The 17,839-nt window shown below is 39.4% G+C and overlaps 1 protein-coding gene across 1 annotated transcript in view; it reads left to right on the top strand.

Annotated features, from left to right (window-relative positions):
* Nucleotides 1–17,839, top strand: part of LOC107185665 (protein vestigial) — a 67,503-nt gene that overhangs the window by 21,901 nt on the left and 27,763 nt on the right. The window contains exons 2-3 of the mRNA XM_015573440.1: nucleotides 4,222–4,369; nucleotides 5,271–5,429. Of these exons, the coding sequence (XP_015428926.1) occupies nucleotides 4,222–4,369; nucleotides 5,271–5,429 (307 nt within the window). The remainder of the gene's footprint in view (nucleotides 1–4,221; nucleotides 4,370–5,270; nucleotides 5,430–17,839) is intronic.

Here is a 17,839-nt window from a genome sequence, read left to right as displayed (position 1 = left end):
GACTTTCTAAAGGGGGTTAAAGTGGGTGGCATGGAGCAACTGAAAAATTACGCGGGTCTTTCAATGAGTTACGAAACAAACTGCTGGTGTCTTAGTATATGCTTTTGTAGCGACCTGGTCACTACCATTCCCCATGTTTTAAGTAGTATGCGTAAGCGACGATTTACCGGGTTTTTCCGGAAGGTCCTGCTCGGGGCTGGCTTTTGTCGATGTACCCATCTGGCAACCAGACTCGTGCAGGCCTACAGTTTTAACATTAAGGGTGAAATTCATCGAAGGTTGTGACCATTTTTGTCAGGTCATTTTTCCGAGGTTGTTCCCCAAGGTTTTCGGTCTTGGGGGGCATTCTAGAAGAACTCACCGAAGTGTTCACTTCATACCGCCGCGTCAGCGCACAATTTCTAGTATAACTTGTATACGAGTTAATTATATATTGAGTGTTTATATATATCTCGCGATATCATTTCTGCAACGTTCGCGTCCTAATATTAAACGAGTGTGAACAAATATTGACTATAATTACTATACCTATTGTCCCCTCAGTTTATTCGACGAATCTCACGATGTAACTATTGTAGGGGAGGATTTTGTGCGTGTTTGTGAACTTGATGTATGAATGATGAATGTTTGGAGCTAAGCGAATGTTTAGAATAAGATTTGTTTAGCTGCGCGTGGAAGAGTTACGTGTGACTGTTTAGATTGGGTGATTGGAATTTCGGGGAATGGTTGCGTAGTTTGAGAGCGAGGGATGCAAGGCTTGTGTGTGTGTGTTGTAGGTGTGGATGCTTGAGAGAGGGCAGAGTGCGTGGTTTCAGGGCAGTCGTTGGAGAAAAGTCGTGTGGTGAGATTGCACTTGGAGAGTTGACTAGCGTGTTGTGTGTTTTGAATATTTTGACTATACTTTTATTTTATTTTAATAAACAATATATATATACTGGAAATCTCTATTTAATTTCCTACACTATTTTTAGTCATAATCCCCTGCTACAATAATGCACTTGTTATTAGAATAGCTAGTTGTGATTGTTAGATGCGGTGTTATTAGAAAAGCTGGTTACAGTGGTCGTTTAGCTGGAAGAAACTCTTTTATTGGCACAACCGATAAACGGAAACGTTTGGAGTTTGTTAGAGTCACATCATCCAAATGATCCAAATATCTGGAATTACGGTTATACTCGGTGTTTTCAGTTTCCTCAAACTGTAGGTCGTCCGTCTGAAATGAAAATGTTAAATGCAGATTCATCACTGAATATCTACATGTTCTATTAGTATGTCACTCAATCATATTGCACAGGGTTAAAATATGGGAAGTGTAGTGTACGAATACTGTTTTGACCCACTCTGTTCCGCGAAAATTGAAGAGTGCCCTGAAGATTCTACGATATCGTTTGAAAAGATCGTCCTCAATTTCACGACGTTCATGTTGACCCCAGAATCGTAAACACAGTAGAAAGGTGACGATTAAATGATAAGTAAATTGACCAATCTAAATCGACAACGTCCCGCAGGAATGTCCCGATCGAGCGTCGAGGCACGGCCGGCCGGTGCCATCTTTCGATCCCAGCGTGGCCGAATAGTTGGCTTGCTAGCGGGCACGATTGTATCGCGTAGAGCCGGCGGCCCCGAAAAAATTCGAGCAGAATGCCATGACCCAGCGTGGCATTTGCATCCCTGGGATCTAATGAATAGCGAGCATTACGTCCTATTTGGTCTCGTTGCGAGCAGCCGTGTGACGATGCCAGTGCGCATAGCATAGCTCTCGCGCTATTTGCAGTCTGCCTGACCGGGGATAGGGGTGCAGAATGGACATCGACGCCTGGCGTCGGTATGTGCTCAATGGTGGGCTATACCCCTCTTCTAAGGACGTTGCTGGTACGATTTACCTACTGAACGTCAACCCAGACGTCGGGGTTCGATCGACGGATTCAACGGGGTGAGACGAGCAGACAGACGACAGGGTGTACCAGGAGGGGGGAAGGGGTGGGTGGAGAATCCCTCGAATTATCCGCGCCGCTGACAATCGGATATCGAAGCGTTTAATCGACAGGCATTTCGTTTTCGGCGGTCTTGCTGGGCCTGCGTTATTTTGGTGTTGCCTCGACCGACGTCGATACCGCCGCCCCCCATATGGGGGTTGTTGCAATTCGGTAGCGTCGATTGGTCCGTCCAACGCCGACTCTTTATTGAGTGGTTTTGAATGGAATGATATGGGAAAGGGATGAACAGGTTGGGGAACTGCAGTTTATACTGTGGTTAAACCTTTGATGGTTGGCAATGGAGACCGTTTTGGAGGCATTTTCTAAATTGGGAATATTTAATGAATTGTGGTTGTTGATATGTAGATACTGTTGTTGGTGATGTAAAGATGGAGTCGGGGAATATTAACCCTTTGACTGCGAAAAATGTACACTACGGAAGGCGTATATGCACTGGTGCTCATAAGTGTTAGGACACTTATCGAATATATAGTAAATGTTACAAGTCAGTACGAAAATGTTGATAGTTTTAAGTAAATATTATTTAGGGGATATTAAACTTTGATGGATAATGCTTATGCTACTCTATGAATTAATAAAAGTGGCCTACTATATATGATTTTTACGAAACATCATATTTTCTTCGTATTGATTAGATGTCCCACTAGTTATAGCGGTAGTGTATTATACAATCTCGATGGAGGCGTATGTTTACGCCCAGTAAATTTTGCTCACTATGACACACTTAGATATTGTGTTACTTAACTGATAAAGTATACAGTTTAGATAGTGTTTCATTAATTGACATGTTAGTAGAACAACACGCTTACATATTGTGTTACTTAACTGACAAAGTATACAGTTTAAATAGAGTTTCATTAATTGACTTGTTGGAGTGCACGGCAGTAAGAGGGTTAATGAAGATTGAATTATTTCCCGTCAAGCTCGAAATGTCTATTTTTATTCCTCTTCATTCACAGTTAATAGACTGTGATTAAAATGAATTTTCTTTGATACATGATACTTTACTAGCTGCGTGTTGCGTATGCACGTTAATAAATGACAGTTTGTTCGAATTCTGATGATTACAAATATCACCAGGTCCAATAGTTGTTGCGTATAATGTAATGGAGAAGCGTGTGAAAATCGCTAAGTGAAAGGACATTGCGAAATTTATCAAGAACCGCGAATGCAACGGTTCGTGTTCTACTCAAACCGTGACTATCTTAATCGCCGCGTGTATAAACACTGGATCATTAATAAAGTTTATCACATCTTTATTTCTTACAAGACATCCGACTATCGACAAACAGCGTAACTTTGAGAATATTTAAAATGTACAATCCTAACATTTGAATTCTTACCGCAATGGAATGTCATTTACACTTCACGAATGAAAACTTGATATTACATTACCAAAATATGCATAATATCATGGGGAATAAAAATTTTCTTGCATACGTATTCTCATATTATAACAGACTTGCTTATCTAATTATTAACGATAAACTGGCAATGCATTTTGTAAACTTAAGACTCAATTGCGGTGTATACTAAAGAGATTTAAATAACGAAGATACATATTATGCAAACTTTTTTGGTTCAACTATAGTATTGTATAGTGTGTTCTGTTTATACAAACGTTTTAATGGCTTTTCTGCAGTTGATGTAATCGCCAGGATTTTTTTAAAACAATAAAGAATTATGTTAATATATTATGTCTTGATATCAATGCAACTCAGTGAATTGTTGTTTAGCACAAAAATTGACACGATTGAGTGTGTTTTATTGTTTAAAATAAAATTGAAATTAAGTTCCCGAAAAGAAATATTAAAAAATGAAAGAAATAAACGTTACAAATACTGAAAAAAACATTTGTGATTTATTTACATAAGCTGTTAATATCAATCACACTCTGTGGTAAAATGTAAATTTATTAATATAACTTAATTATACAAGTTCACTGAATAATAATATTCCGAAACATTGTTTATTAGAATCAAAATTTTTACTAAAAATACATTTATTATAAAAACGGCATTATATACTATTAAATTATTAGTTTTATTATTAGTCTACTCTTCTAGAACAAAACGTAAAAAAAACGTTTGCACTGAGCCAATATACTTAACGATTAACACTTTACTACATTACTATTACGTATTTCTACTATTGAAATTTTAGTTATATTGTTGCATAGAAAAATTTGTGACAAAAATTAACGAATGTGCTATTCTGTTTGCAGTTGAACGTGCACCAAAGATCACTAGAGGCGGCAGGTGGTTCAGCACCTAGTCCTGCGTCACCGAGGCCAACCCCACAACCACGGCCACCCCTTGCGACAACCACTTCTCAGCCCACCAGAACGTTAGACGACGATAGATCAACGGACGGTGAGTTCGAACAAGAATTCAACAAAGACTGTTTATTTTTTCAGGGAGTTTAACCCTTAACTGATGACGTGATTATTATTACACAAATCTCACTATACACAAATCATATTACTAGACTGAGGATATTTTTGTATTACCAGCATCTCTCAACTTGCAAAACGTATGAAAATGAAGGTTTTAATAAAGTTAAACGTTATTTATGTATTATTGTTACCGTTATAAACTTCATAGTATATGATTTAAAGTTCTATACACTACTAATTTTTGTATATTTGCATCCAGAATTGTGAATGTGTATAAACTTCCGCAGTCTACATATTACTTACCGCACAACTACATAATTTGTTTGCATTCTTATGTAAAAAAAACAACGATTGTATAAGAGTATAATATTTTAAAAATATTAATGGGGTTCATCAGACCCCACCACATCAGTTAAGGATTAAATTATTAATAAAAATATTTGCCTCCAAGACTCCAATTCGGACACGTACTATATTAAACACAAAACACAGAATAATTAAAATTGTTGAAATAATAAGTTATGATAGATAAAACAATAAATAATGTTTTACAAATTTAACAGAACGTAATGAAAATGGACTGGGTACTGGTGCATATGTTTCGGCGGTATTTCTCACAATAAAACCAAAAAATAACGACGAGTAACTTATGCAGCAAGTACATTCAATCCACACCTGGAAAATCGTACATACCTACCTGTTCACCAGATCAAATGATCTTTCCTTCGCCCAGTAAAAAGGTATCATTACCTTCTTTGTAAACACAGTGCTCGGAACGCTATTGTTTACATGTTCATTGATAGTAACATTTTTATAAAAATGTTGAATTAACGGAAGTGTCAAAACCTGGTAAATTACCGTTACTGATTTCTTTACAGCCGTAGGTACTGGGACTGCCGCGGAGGACTCAGATGACGGTGAAAGCAGAGCGCAATATGTAAATGCGAATTGTGTGGTTTTCACGCATTACCGAGGGGATGCTGCGTCTGAAGTAGAGGAACATTTTCAGAGGGCACTAGCACACGACAAACTAAAAGGTAAGTTACTTTACCGAAACCCATATTTAAAATTTCAGGCGGAACAAAGTGTATTCGAAGCAACTGATCGAATCACACATTACTACACTGCTTGAAACGATTAACGGATCGTGTATTGCAGTCGCCCTGCTCATCAGTACCACGTATAATCTCCAAAAAGTTTTTTATATGAATATAACTAGGTGTCAATGTACCCTCGGGAGCAAACTCGCCTTCCGCTAGAGGCAAAAGTGGCGAAGTGGGAGGGCCTCCCACCACTTGATAAATTTATTTCTGGTGGTCGCCCTTTTCCCTACGTTACTTTTTCCCCTAGTGGAAGCCGAGTTTGCTCGTGGGTGTACATATAGTGTTAGTATTGTACGGAAAAGATATCAATTTAGCAACCCTCTAGCACTTGTTTTGCTTTATTCGCTTATTAGGTACAGTAGGATCATCGTCCATTTATGTTTCGAAAGAAAACTGGCTGAACACTGTTACATTTCGAATTATCGTTATAAATCGCTAAGCTGTACGTACTACTAACTTAAATTAGATGAACCGGACACACAAGAAAAAAAGTAATTTTTGATTAAGAAAAACTTCTTACAGTTATAATACATGAAATACTTATAAACATGGACATACCTCGATCTAATTTTAAACATTTGATCGAAGTATTTAAATACAACTTGTCATAAGTTTAAAAAAACATTTGTCACAATGTTTCGTAGTGAACCTCTTAAGTGTGGAAAGAATTTTCACACGCCGAACTGTGAAGTATTTGACTTAAAAAAAGGAGCGTTTTTATTCTTATAATATTGTTAAAATGAAGTGATATGATTTCTGTGTCGTCAAATTGTATATAAAAGTATAAGCCAAGGCGAATAGATTTGTTCTCCCCATTTGTGGGGTAATATGAAGTCAGACAATTTAATTAAAAGAACATATAAACTCACGAAAACAAATTAATATTTCACAACAAAGCTAAATGTAACAGATAGAGTGATTCGTTCGTGAAAACTAAAAGTGTGGATCCGATTCGTTCCAATTACGATGCCGATGCTTCTACGTCATCGAAGCACGGGAGTCGAAGATCGGACAGCATGAGCCGGGACCGAGACTAATGCATCAAAGGGCGGTGATTTAAACGCATCCACCGGGGATGCAACGCGGAGCCAGCAGAGGCCGATAATAAAGTACGCCATTAGCCAGCGACAACGCTAACAAGCCACGTAACAATTGTACCGTCGTCGTACTTGGGGACCTAAAACCCTCGCTGTCGGCCCGTGGAAGGAGACGAAGAAGAAGGAGTGTAAGTCGCGCGAGAGACGGGGGCGAACAAGGGCGAGAATACGCGAAGCGGGAAAAGAATTGAGCAAAGACGAAAATAAGAGATTAAAAGGAAGAATAGAGTACGAAAAATAAGGAAAAATTTTTAAATTCTAATAAATACTAATACTCTATAAAACAATAAACATGTAGGAGCGCTGCGACAGGATCTAGGAGGCGGAGCAAAAAATTTTTTCAAATTTTGAGGGGTATAGTGTGTAAGAAAATTGTCAGAGTATATGGTAAGTGTATCAGGTACTGTGCCCATTAAGAGGAAGTTCAAACTTTTCGATCTATTAAACAGCTGCTTTTTATATTTTCCTCTTCGGAACATTCTGAAATTATATTTTGATGTCTGTTATATGCATAAGTAGGACTTTTGGTATCGATACACATGTTTTGAGTCTGTTACTTTGGTCTTATATATATATATATATATATAAAAATTCATTTACTGTATATCAGTTACTGAATACCTGTATTGATTACTGTGTGTCAATTAATGTGTACAATTTCCTTTTTGAACATTTTAAAACAATTTATTACCACATTTTTTAATACTTACAATATTATTCTAATAAAAAAGACAAACTAATGCGTAAAAGAGAAACAGAAAGAGTTTGAATCGAAATTAATATGCAATCAGTGGTCAACCCAGGTAAATGTTTTTTGTTAAAGGGGAAAATGAAAGATGTCAATGTGAACATTGAAGAGGTAACTAAAAGACGTAAATTCTATTTCCAGTGTACAAATACATACCCATTATAAATACCGGTTGGAGTACCAATACAGATTTGTTAAGAATGTTTTAACATGCGTCGATTTTTCGTGTAACTTTTTGTTAATATTTTTCGTCATATACGTTCTAACACATTCATACGTCTATTGAGTTATTTTGTGACAATATTTATGTTAGCCATAGTATACATATTATCGCGTATCGTTATAACAAAACGTGTAAAACGGTTGCGCAAAATAGTACACAAAGTAGAAAAATGAGGAAAGATTTAAAAAATAAAGGAGGAAATACGAAAAACATAAAAACCTAAGAAAGCAACCAAATAATCTTATTTTTTAAAAAGTGGTCCAAAAGAAGAGATTTCGGTGTAGTTTAAACCGTGTTATGACTCTTTAAATAACGCTTTTAATGTGAAAAAACTCATATTCCTCCATTTATTTTCACTTTCCACAAATGGAACAACAAGAACTACAAACATGCACAGTAAAATAAATTAATTGACCATTTATGCTCATTCAGGAACCATGCTAAAACAAAATAATCATTTGTCTCCAAACACAGTATTTAAACTCTAAGACGTATATCATCGACTTTATAACGACGTTCGTTACGAAAAGTAGCACGTCTCGTATGTCTTACGAAAAACAGCACGTTTCAGTTTGCTACGTAAAAAAGTGCATTTCATTGTTTCTTATGAATAGCTATTGGCACGTTTCGCTACGAAGAATAACACATTTTGGATTTTTCGACGAAAACTAATACGTCTCGGCGTCAGGTCAGTTTAAATTGTTAAAATGCATCTTGCATCGAAAAATTCAACCCTTGAAAATATTGTTTAAGAAATAATTATTCCATTTAATCTCCAGAAGGAACACAATATACAAATTTCAATGTGCACAATTTAAGTATAGTATTTTAATATTGAATAAATTAGTACTAAATAAAACTTTGTCAAACGTGCATCTTTTTGTCGCTAGAAACTTTAAATGCTGATTTTCGTGCCACATCACTCGAGCGTGTTAACTTTCGTAGCGAAAGGCCAATTCAAATACGCCACTTCTCGCTGGGAAGAATGAAACGTGATCCTTTTCGTGACAACGAAGACGAACGAGCTGTTTTTCTTACGAAAAATGGATCTGGCTACTTTTGGTAACGCACGTCACCAAGAACCAAGACTACAATCTACCAAAACGAAAAGAAAAAAAGTATAAGAACGGCTGCATACTAAAATCGTACAATTTGATAGAGAGAGAGAGAGAAAAAAAGAATAACATGGACGACATAGCGAAGGTACAAGAAGGAACATTCATAACCACCAGAAAAGGAATTGAATGGAGACGATAGTCGGCGGCGAAACGAATCATCCGGCAGAAGGCCCGCGCGCGCATCGTTCCCGAAAGAAACAGCCCGCTAACGAGAAAGGGCAGAAGGGGGTTTGGGGGTTGTCGGGCACGAGCGGGTTTGGCAAGCGATCGGCGTAGCAGCCCGTCTATATCGGTATCGTTTAAGGCCGCATTTATCTCGCGGCGGTGCTCAGAGATCAGTTCACTAGCCTGCTTAGAATTCAAGACAACACGACCTAATTGTTATGTGCCGTGCGCCTCTCCCTTCACCCGTGGACCCGCCCCATCGTTCCTTCCTAGGCCCCCGCACCCCTTCTTCGTGTACCCCCGCGACCGTTTCATCGCGAGCACGGTTCCTTGGCGTAGGAAAGGTAAATTAAGAGCTTCTACTCTCTCGGGGCCACGAGATGCACGCTGCTGACTCAGGGAGTGAGCAGAAGGAAACGAAACCACGAGGGGGGTGACGGCAAGAGGAGGAAGGACGGTCGATGGTAAGGGGAGAGGGACAGAAACGAGGAGACACTGCCGGAGACAGTTTTAGCCGCGGTATGCCGGCTAACATACGTACAAGGAGTGAACGTCTCATGCCGGGTGAACATGTTCACTGTTAGACACAAAGACACCCTCTGCGGTGGTTCGAGGGAGAAACGATAAGAAGGGTTGAGAATTGCTTGAACCGGCCCGCTACGGCACGTGTTTGCGGTCGAACGGGAACGCTTTGTCCGGGCATGGAATTATTGCGCAACGATGTCTTGTTAAATTGAACAATTTTGCGATGGAGAACTATTTCTAGGAAGATTTTTCTACTGATCGGAAGCTAGGGTCTTGGTGACTGTTTTTTTTTTGTTTATTTTGTTGTCCTTGAGAATAGGGTATCCGATTATCTGCATGTTGCAGCGAAATTTTGTAAGATTAGATTAGAGGACATGGGTACTTGTCAGGTTTTACAATTATTATAGTATTCTTCAGTGGTAACGTAGTTATATTGTAATAGTAACAGTTAAGAGGGGAATTCTAGCGCGTGTATTTCAGAGAGACACTCATTTTAGTTATTACGCTTTTGCTGCCTGGACGCTTTTATGACACAAAACTGAAAACTAATCCATTAGTGCAATACGTGTTCCAAAACAAAACGTTGGTTAAATGTCAACGCAGAAAGTAACTTGGTCCAGGAGGTTATTGAAGCAAGGAGATCATATTGCGAACTACTTCAAGTATAAGAAAAAGATAGCGCAAAATGGTAATTGACTTACAAAATACCCAGAACGAAACCAGTACTCGATTTCGTCGATAAAGTCAGTGCATTAAGACACTAGGTATAAACTAAGAAGCGAATAAAATTAAAACAAGAATTGAAAGAACTACCTTCGATGTGTCCATAGAACGCTTATCGGACAGGAACTGGACGCTAAATGTAATTTCAACGGTAGATCAAAGAAGTGCCGAACACCTAGATCGGCGATACGCGTGCCCCTTAATCACGGCTACTCCGCTTCAAGTTATCAATTATCCGAGTCCCGTATAACCGAGCTAAAGACGTTATTAGCCTTCTCTGCTCTCTGCCGATAACATGTTTCACCAGCTAATGAGTTAAAGGAAGCCACGCTGAGTTCGCGACATAGGACAAAGAGGCGGCGGACGAGCGGGCACAAAATAATCGTTCCGTCCACGACGGAAAGAACGTTGAGGGTTAAGCGGGCCCGGCGGGTTTCGTTGCCGCTCGAAATTGCAGTTCCGTCTGGAAATTGTTGCAGCGTTACTCTCTCGGGAGATTGACTTCTTGCATCGGAGAAACTGCGTCTGATACACTTTTTCCCGGTTACCAGTCTGCACTAGAAGCGGCTGTCGTCACTTAACCACTTGCTTTACGATTTTCTTCACGACTGCACTTTCCAGAATTGTTTTATTGTTAATAATTTCCTAGATACAAAAGGAATTCTATTTTTATTGCAAGTGTACATTTACTTTAAATATTAAATGTTAATATTAGGAAAATAATATTTCACTTTGAATGAAAGAAAACGAATAAGATAGGTACTTATACATTAAATCCAGTTTGAAATCCTCATCACGTGTCTGTCTCAGTGTTATTAAAGCAAGGAGTTGAAAGAAGGGATGGAAGAGAATGATATTGGCCTCAAATGGTCGTCGATAGGAACGCAGGATCTAAATTTAACCATTTTGTTTCGGTGAATATCCACATAAACATATGCTCGTGCCACTTCGAAATTAAGGTTCCTTCAGTCATAGTTCCTTGCATGCTAGAGGAAGTTTCGTCTTCTCGTGTGTACACATTGCTTACAACTCCACGTGTTCCGACAGTACGACCCATGTCATAGACGTAAGCTGTTGCCTCTCTACAACACAGTCTAATAATCACACAACTTGAAACACGGTCCCGCGTGGAAATTTACCGTGATTCGGTTTTTATGGGCTAAACATATGTTTCCTATAAAAATTGATACGCAATTGATAGACGTTCATGGCCGCATCCGATATTTATCTGTTTGGTCCACTGAAAAAAACATCTTACAGGACGAAGATTTTCGGATGATGCAGCTGTACAGTCCGATAATGGTTTGGACATCAGGAACCGGATTTCTATCGACAGGGACTCTTCAAGCTCATGCTACGTCGAGACAAGCGCATAAATTATCTTGGACACTTTATAGAAAAGCAGCCATCAGAAGTGAAGCGCAACAGTGATTGCAACCTCAGCAAACAAGGAACCTTAGTTTCCGATCAACCCTCGTAGATGAACCAAAGCTTCCATCGGAGCTGGAGCCCTTGATGTTCCACGTCCTCGTCTTCTTGTCATTTTCTGGTCGGGGAAACAAGACGTCCTCCTGCGACAAGAACACCGCTCCACAATCAGTCACTGGTGCCGCCGTCACCGACTGAAAAATCGCGCCCGTTTATCAGCGCGCATGCTTCCGACCAAAGGGTTAATTCGGAACATCCGCCAAGGGGTCGCGGGGTGCGGAGAAGGGGCGGCTTATCGTCACGGGTACTCGTCGCTCTGGTGAGAATACGGACGTCAGAAACGGCGGTTGTACGTTGAGTTCGGGAAATTGAGCGCGTCGTTCCAGCCGGTGGCGTCAAATTAACGCCGCGTTCGTGGAGCACACCACCGTGCAACAGAGACGCGCAATTACTTGACATGGCCCTTGCACGACGCGCCGTCGCGTCTTCAAAGGCGCTGCCGCGAGATTAGTCGCGATACCGTGCCCTGTCTACGATCCCGCTTTTTCAGCGTGCTCGCTCGAACTAGGGATCGCTACGGATGAAAATTGCCGTGTAATCTATGACACGACGAGATTTAATGCACCGTAATTGAAAGGCGTTACGACGCGCACGATGACGATTTAACTTTCAGATATTTTTTATCGGCTGTTTAGGGACCGATTGAAGCATTGATATACAGCAGACATTTTTTATGAAACATTCACGTGGTTGTGTTTGAAAGTATTGTCTAAGTTTGAAGGGGTGATTTAGGAAATTTTTATGCCAAGAGATTATGTGTAGTATAATATGGTGGACATACTTATATTATTGTTATACAGGGTGGCCCACGTAACTCTTAACAGCTCAATATCTCGAAAACTATGCCATCGATTTTAAAGTTCTTGGTATTAAATTGCATTAATGTGAAGGGCCTTTCTAACTACATAAACGTGAAGTGCCCCCCACCTTCCTCTTTAAGTGGGGGCGGGGGTACCTTTATAATTTTAAATGGAACCCCCTATAAAACGTTACATATTTAGATTCTACATTTCAGTATATGTACACTGATTAGCAAACTCGGCTTTTGCTAGGGGAAAAAGTGAGGTAGACGAAGGGCCTCTTACCTCCTAGGGCCTATTATTAGTTTTGGGAGTTACTGAAATTTATGCCGAAGTAATATTCGGTTTAACATTTATTTCAGTATTTGAAGCAAATTTACTATGTGGTAAGAGTTTTCTTCTACGTCACTTTTTCCCTCAGCGGAAGCCGAATTTGCTTACGAAGGTACGGTAATACTCATGTATCGTAATTCGTAAAAATAAGAGGAAATGTTGGAATTTCTTTGTTCTCTTGAATATTTTATTAGGTTTGGAACAAAATAGAAAACTTGTTATATCTGATGTAACTTGTCTTTTATTATATTTTACAGAACCCTATAGGCATTTTTATAGCTACAACTTTTAGACAGGCTAAAACATTTCTCCGGGACTTTCCTCTGAATTTCTATTTTCATTGACAAAAGCTTTAAACATTTCACTGAACGGACAATTATATAATGTAATGGAGATTTTGATAAGTATCCCAGAATTATGTCAGGTTTTTTGAAAGCCTAAAACAGTTAAAAAATTCGGCTCGGACATAAACGATTCAGTTTACCTACGAGGTGTGTAAAACTATATTTGCCCATGAAGGATTAAATATAGAAAGGTTTTAAATAAATAAAAACAGAAATAGATCGGAGAAATCTGGAGGACCATAGTAGGGTTACATTAAAGAGAATGCTATTTAGAGGGTTAACTACTCGTAGGGTGGTTAACACTAAAACTACCAAGGATAACTTCCGTCTATTTTTATCAAAGTTATAAGAAGTATAGGTACACGAGAAAATACATATTAATGGATTATAAAATTAATTTATTTACATATAGCATTAACACAGAAAATGCAATGTCGTTGAATGTTGCAATTCCTATAAGAAATTACAGATCACTAATTTTGACTACTTGAGTAGTTCTAGTGTTAACAATGCAAAGTAAATAGACGTAAATACGGATAACGAAATGTACTAGCTTGGCCAGCGTGAGACCAATAATTTTTCTTTAGGTTTATTCGTTCCTCCGATTTAACACTAGAACTACCAAGAAAGTCAAAATGACTTGTCAATACACTCCTACAACGACAATTAAAATGTTATGGCAATACATGAAATTCTAATTCGATTTCTAGATTTCTAAATTTTTTAATGTTTTTCACGTTTATCCTCCGATTGAAGCAAATATGCGTTTATCATCGGTAATTCTAGTGTTAAACCGGTGATGATTTATTTTCGGCCGCTCCGATCCAGCGACATCGATCGGTCGAACTCGCGCGCGATAGCCCGATACAAATGCGTACGGTAAATCTTCGCCGTGGACGTGGTCGCAGTGTTTCATTTCTAAAGCGTCACGAAAAATAATCGGCTGACACGAGTTCGTCGTGCCGCTCGGCGTCGACGCGTGGCGTTGGCCCAACGCCAGAAGGTGGCTCTATAAAGACGTCGCGCGTCGCGGTGCCGCGATTCGTCAAAACGTAACCCAGAGCAGATTGATGTGGCGGTGCGACCGGATGGCTCGTTATTCTGATTGCGAGCCGCACAGAGGCGGCCCCACTAGCAAAGAAACAACGCCCCGGACAAGGATTTAGATCACAGCGAAGTACTAATGACGCGTTTCTCTGTCTATTTCCTGACACCTCGAGGGGACTTCGTGATCTCTAGACTGTGTACATCTCGATTAGCTTTGAATCTTATTGGCTTTGTAAATTGTACACTGGTTTTGGGAAAGAATACTCATGAATTACTTGAATAGGTACTGGGAATGTGGGGGTGGTTCCACAGTTTCACTTTTGATCGGGAATAGGAGGCTCCAAAATCTACGTAAATGTTAGGGTATCATTTTATGAAGCTATGTCCAATGGAGGTATTTTCTAGAGTGATGACCTTTTTTGGAAGTAATGTGTTCTAGCAATTTTAACTACTTTTGCCGGAGAAATCATATCATAAGTTATTGTAGAGGGGGAGAGTTACGAAGCGTTCTGACAGTGACATAGTACAGGGTGATTTTGATCCCTAGCTAAACATTCAGAAGACAGAGTCTTGATGATGATATTGTCTACAGAAATAAATTTTTTGTGCTTCGATCGATTTTATACGTATAATGTCTATTTTATACGTAACATTTACACTTACAGTGTCAAATTATGACCAGTAGGGGACGGTCATTTGTTACACGCATTATCTATGCGTGACGTTCTGTCGTGACTGTTTTCTCGCCACTAAATATGGTAAGAACAGTCGAGAAAACGTATACAATGAATGTAAAAAGTACACCCTTTAAAACGGAACAACTCTTTTAAAATTGGTCCAAATGACTTGAGTTTTTTTGTGAAGCTAGAGACATTAATTTACTAAATGATGTGAAAAAAAAAATTGAAAAAGTTGCAATTGGTCCGAATCGCGAAGAAAATATTAACGGTCGTGTTTTACAACTTCTTAATCCGAGGCTATAATGAAAATTTAATAAATACATATCGAAGATTTATGTTAGTTATATACATGTTGAACATTTCATCAAAATCGGTTAACGTTGCTACGAGATACAAACGATTAAAAATGTTGAAAATCGCAGTTTTTCCCGACTTTCGATCTACAACTGTAGTGAATCTAAAAATTCTCACATCTTTTGATGTCTGTTGCTCGTTTCTGTATTAACCGATTTCAATGAAAGTTTCAGTATGGACATAACTAACATAAATCTTCGATATGTATTTATTAAATTTTCATTATAGCCTCAGATTAAAAAGTTGTCAAACACGACCTTCAATATTTTCTTCGCGATTCGGACCAATTGCACCTTTTTGAAATTTTTTTTCACATCATTTAGTAAATTAATGTTTCTAACTTCACAAAAAAACTCAGGTCATTTGGACCAATTTTAAAAGAGTTGTTCCGTTTTAAAGGGTGTACGAATACTTTTTCCACTCACTGTAAATATGTAAACATGAAGTCAATATCACTATGTCCGGGATTACCTGGCGCTGTATTTCCCCCACCGTCCCCTAATAACAGATGCGTTTAATAACAAAGTATAAGTCTTACAAAATAGTCCGTTATAGAAAGTAATATGACAGCTCGAGTGGGGGAAACCCACCCAAAACCGGGTACCTGGGTAAAACCGGAACGTACCATTGCTTGTTTCGCAGGTATTTACATCAGTTCATCAACAAACGCCGATACCGATACACGTGTCCTTACTAGGGTTGTGATATTTTCTGCGTTTCTTGAGTGCTCAGATCTAATTTTTGATTATTTTCGAACTTTATAAATACTGATAGTGTTCAGTAAATATTTGTGGGTATAAATTATCCTATTTGTCATGTATTAAAGGGTAAACAAAGTGTAATAAAGTGGTTGGGGAACTGAAGAATTACATGCATTCCGCTGGCACCGATGCTAGGGGGTGTATCAGATATGGTACTCGGTTTTATCCAAGCTGTGGGTCAAAATTGTATATGTAAAGTGTATTTAAATTCGCTGTTTTTGGTATTTTTCTTTTCCCTACTAAATTAGCTATTGTTTAGCGAAGAGATTCTTTTAATGAACCATAATTTCAATACCTTTCTTTTTTTATTAATGTCAGAGATATGAATTTCTGTATTTAGTAATATTAGTTACACCACTCCTTCTTTATTATTTGTTTGAAAAGAGATATATCTCTGTCAGTGGATGGCTATTATAGAAACAGTGTTATTGTTAATGTGCAGTAAATTTCAATCCGATTGCTCCAATCAGTCTTATATTACTGTATGTTGAACATGGAGCATTATGTAACAAATGCGTCCAAGTCCGAGATATGTGCTGTTATCCGATTTTTACGGGAAAAAAATAATAACCGGTGTGCAATTCATCGAGAATTAGTGTCTATGTATACACAACGTGCTCTGAGTAGTCATTCAGTGATTCAGTAGTGGAAAGCATTTGAAAATGGGCGAGACCAGGTTACTCATGAGTATCGCATTTGCGACGACTCCTGCCAATGTTGAGGAAGTTGATACCTTACTTCAGTCAAATCGACGGATAAAATTCGATGAAATTTCGCGGGAAGTGGGCACTCCAGAAAATGGAGGAATAATCTGAAAATGGTTATGGAAATTCGAACTGTAGGCCGGGTGGGTAAAGGTTTAGAAAAAAAAACGACACGTATACGTAACAAGAAAAAAAGATTCGTTTATCAGGACACGCAGCGAGCCGAACCAGGCGTCGTTCCGGTCACACAATGAATCTGTCGCTCCGACGCGCTTCGCCCGTTGACATCATCGTCCAGACAAAAATTGACAGTCGCGCCTTTGTTCGTCGCCAGCCCCGTCGCTATTCAGGTGCGACACACGGGGATCTCATGACAGGAGCGTATCTTAGAAAAATAAAACCTTACAGAACGGAAATTTTTTGAAACAGGAACTCGTGAATTAGTCCGTTTACATTGCTAATGAAAAAGATTTTCTACATTTGATCGTATTGTTTTTAGAGAGGGGATGTAACTTACTTATTGACTGACTTTCGTACTGTACTGTGTCACAGTTTCCAAAAACAAGCGTCCAAAGTAAAACATTTTCCTGTACATCCACCAAAATTTCGCAATCTCATGATACCAAGCATGCTACTTTGCAGAGGGGTACAGAATCGTTCCTTCAATTACGGTACAAATCACGCGTTCGTTCGACTGAAGCGTCCGTGAATTTGGCATCGACAACCCTTTCGAGTTCCATCAGGGGCCTCGGTTCGCGGTTCGCATAGAATTGAATCCCTACCTTCGCCAGGTTCTCCCTCCCTCCCTGCCTTCTACCCGCTGCTCGGTCGACGCGTTCCCTTCGGCCGGCACCGCGGCATCGGCACAGTAGAAAGCCGGCCGTGGACGCTCGACACTCTGTTTCTTTAATTGCGTTAATAAATAAAGGACAGTCGGCCGAGGCCGGTGAGCCGGGGCCCCGGAGAGACAGAAAAGGGGGATAGGAGAGAAGCAGGAGGAGGAACGAGGCGCACGGCGGCCAAGAAAGTGGAAGCGGGACCACGGGGGTTGGAGGAAGGGCCGAAGGACGTGGAACGAAGGACGAAAGTGTGTGGAAGGCCTGGTCCCCGGCCTTCTCGCGCTATCTCGCATCTCTTCTCCCCCTCCCTGCCCCCTTCGCTGTAAGCAAATCGCAATATTTAACGCGATAGTTAGTCAATCTTTCTTGATACGTGTGTAGGAGGATGATGCCGC

The sequence above is a fragment of the Dufourea novaeangliae genome, unplaced genomic scaffold, assembly GCF_001272555.1.
Source record: "Dufourea novaeangliae isolate 0120121106 unplaced genomic scaffold, ASM127255v1 scaffold2, whole genome shotgun sequence".
Taxonomy (NCBI): Eukaryota; Metazoa; Arthropoda; class Insecta; order Hymenoptera; family Halictidae; genus Dufourea; species Dufourea novaeangliae.
This window is presented reverse-complemented; position numbering and strand designations above follow the sequence as displayed.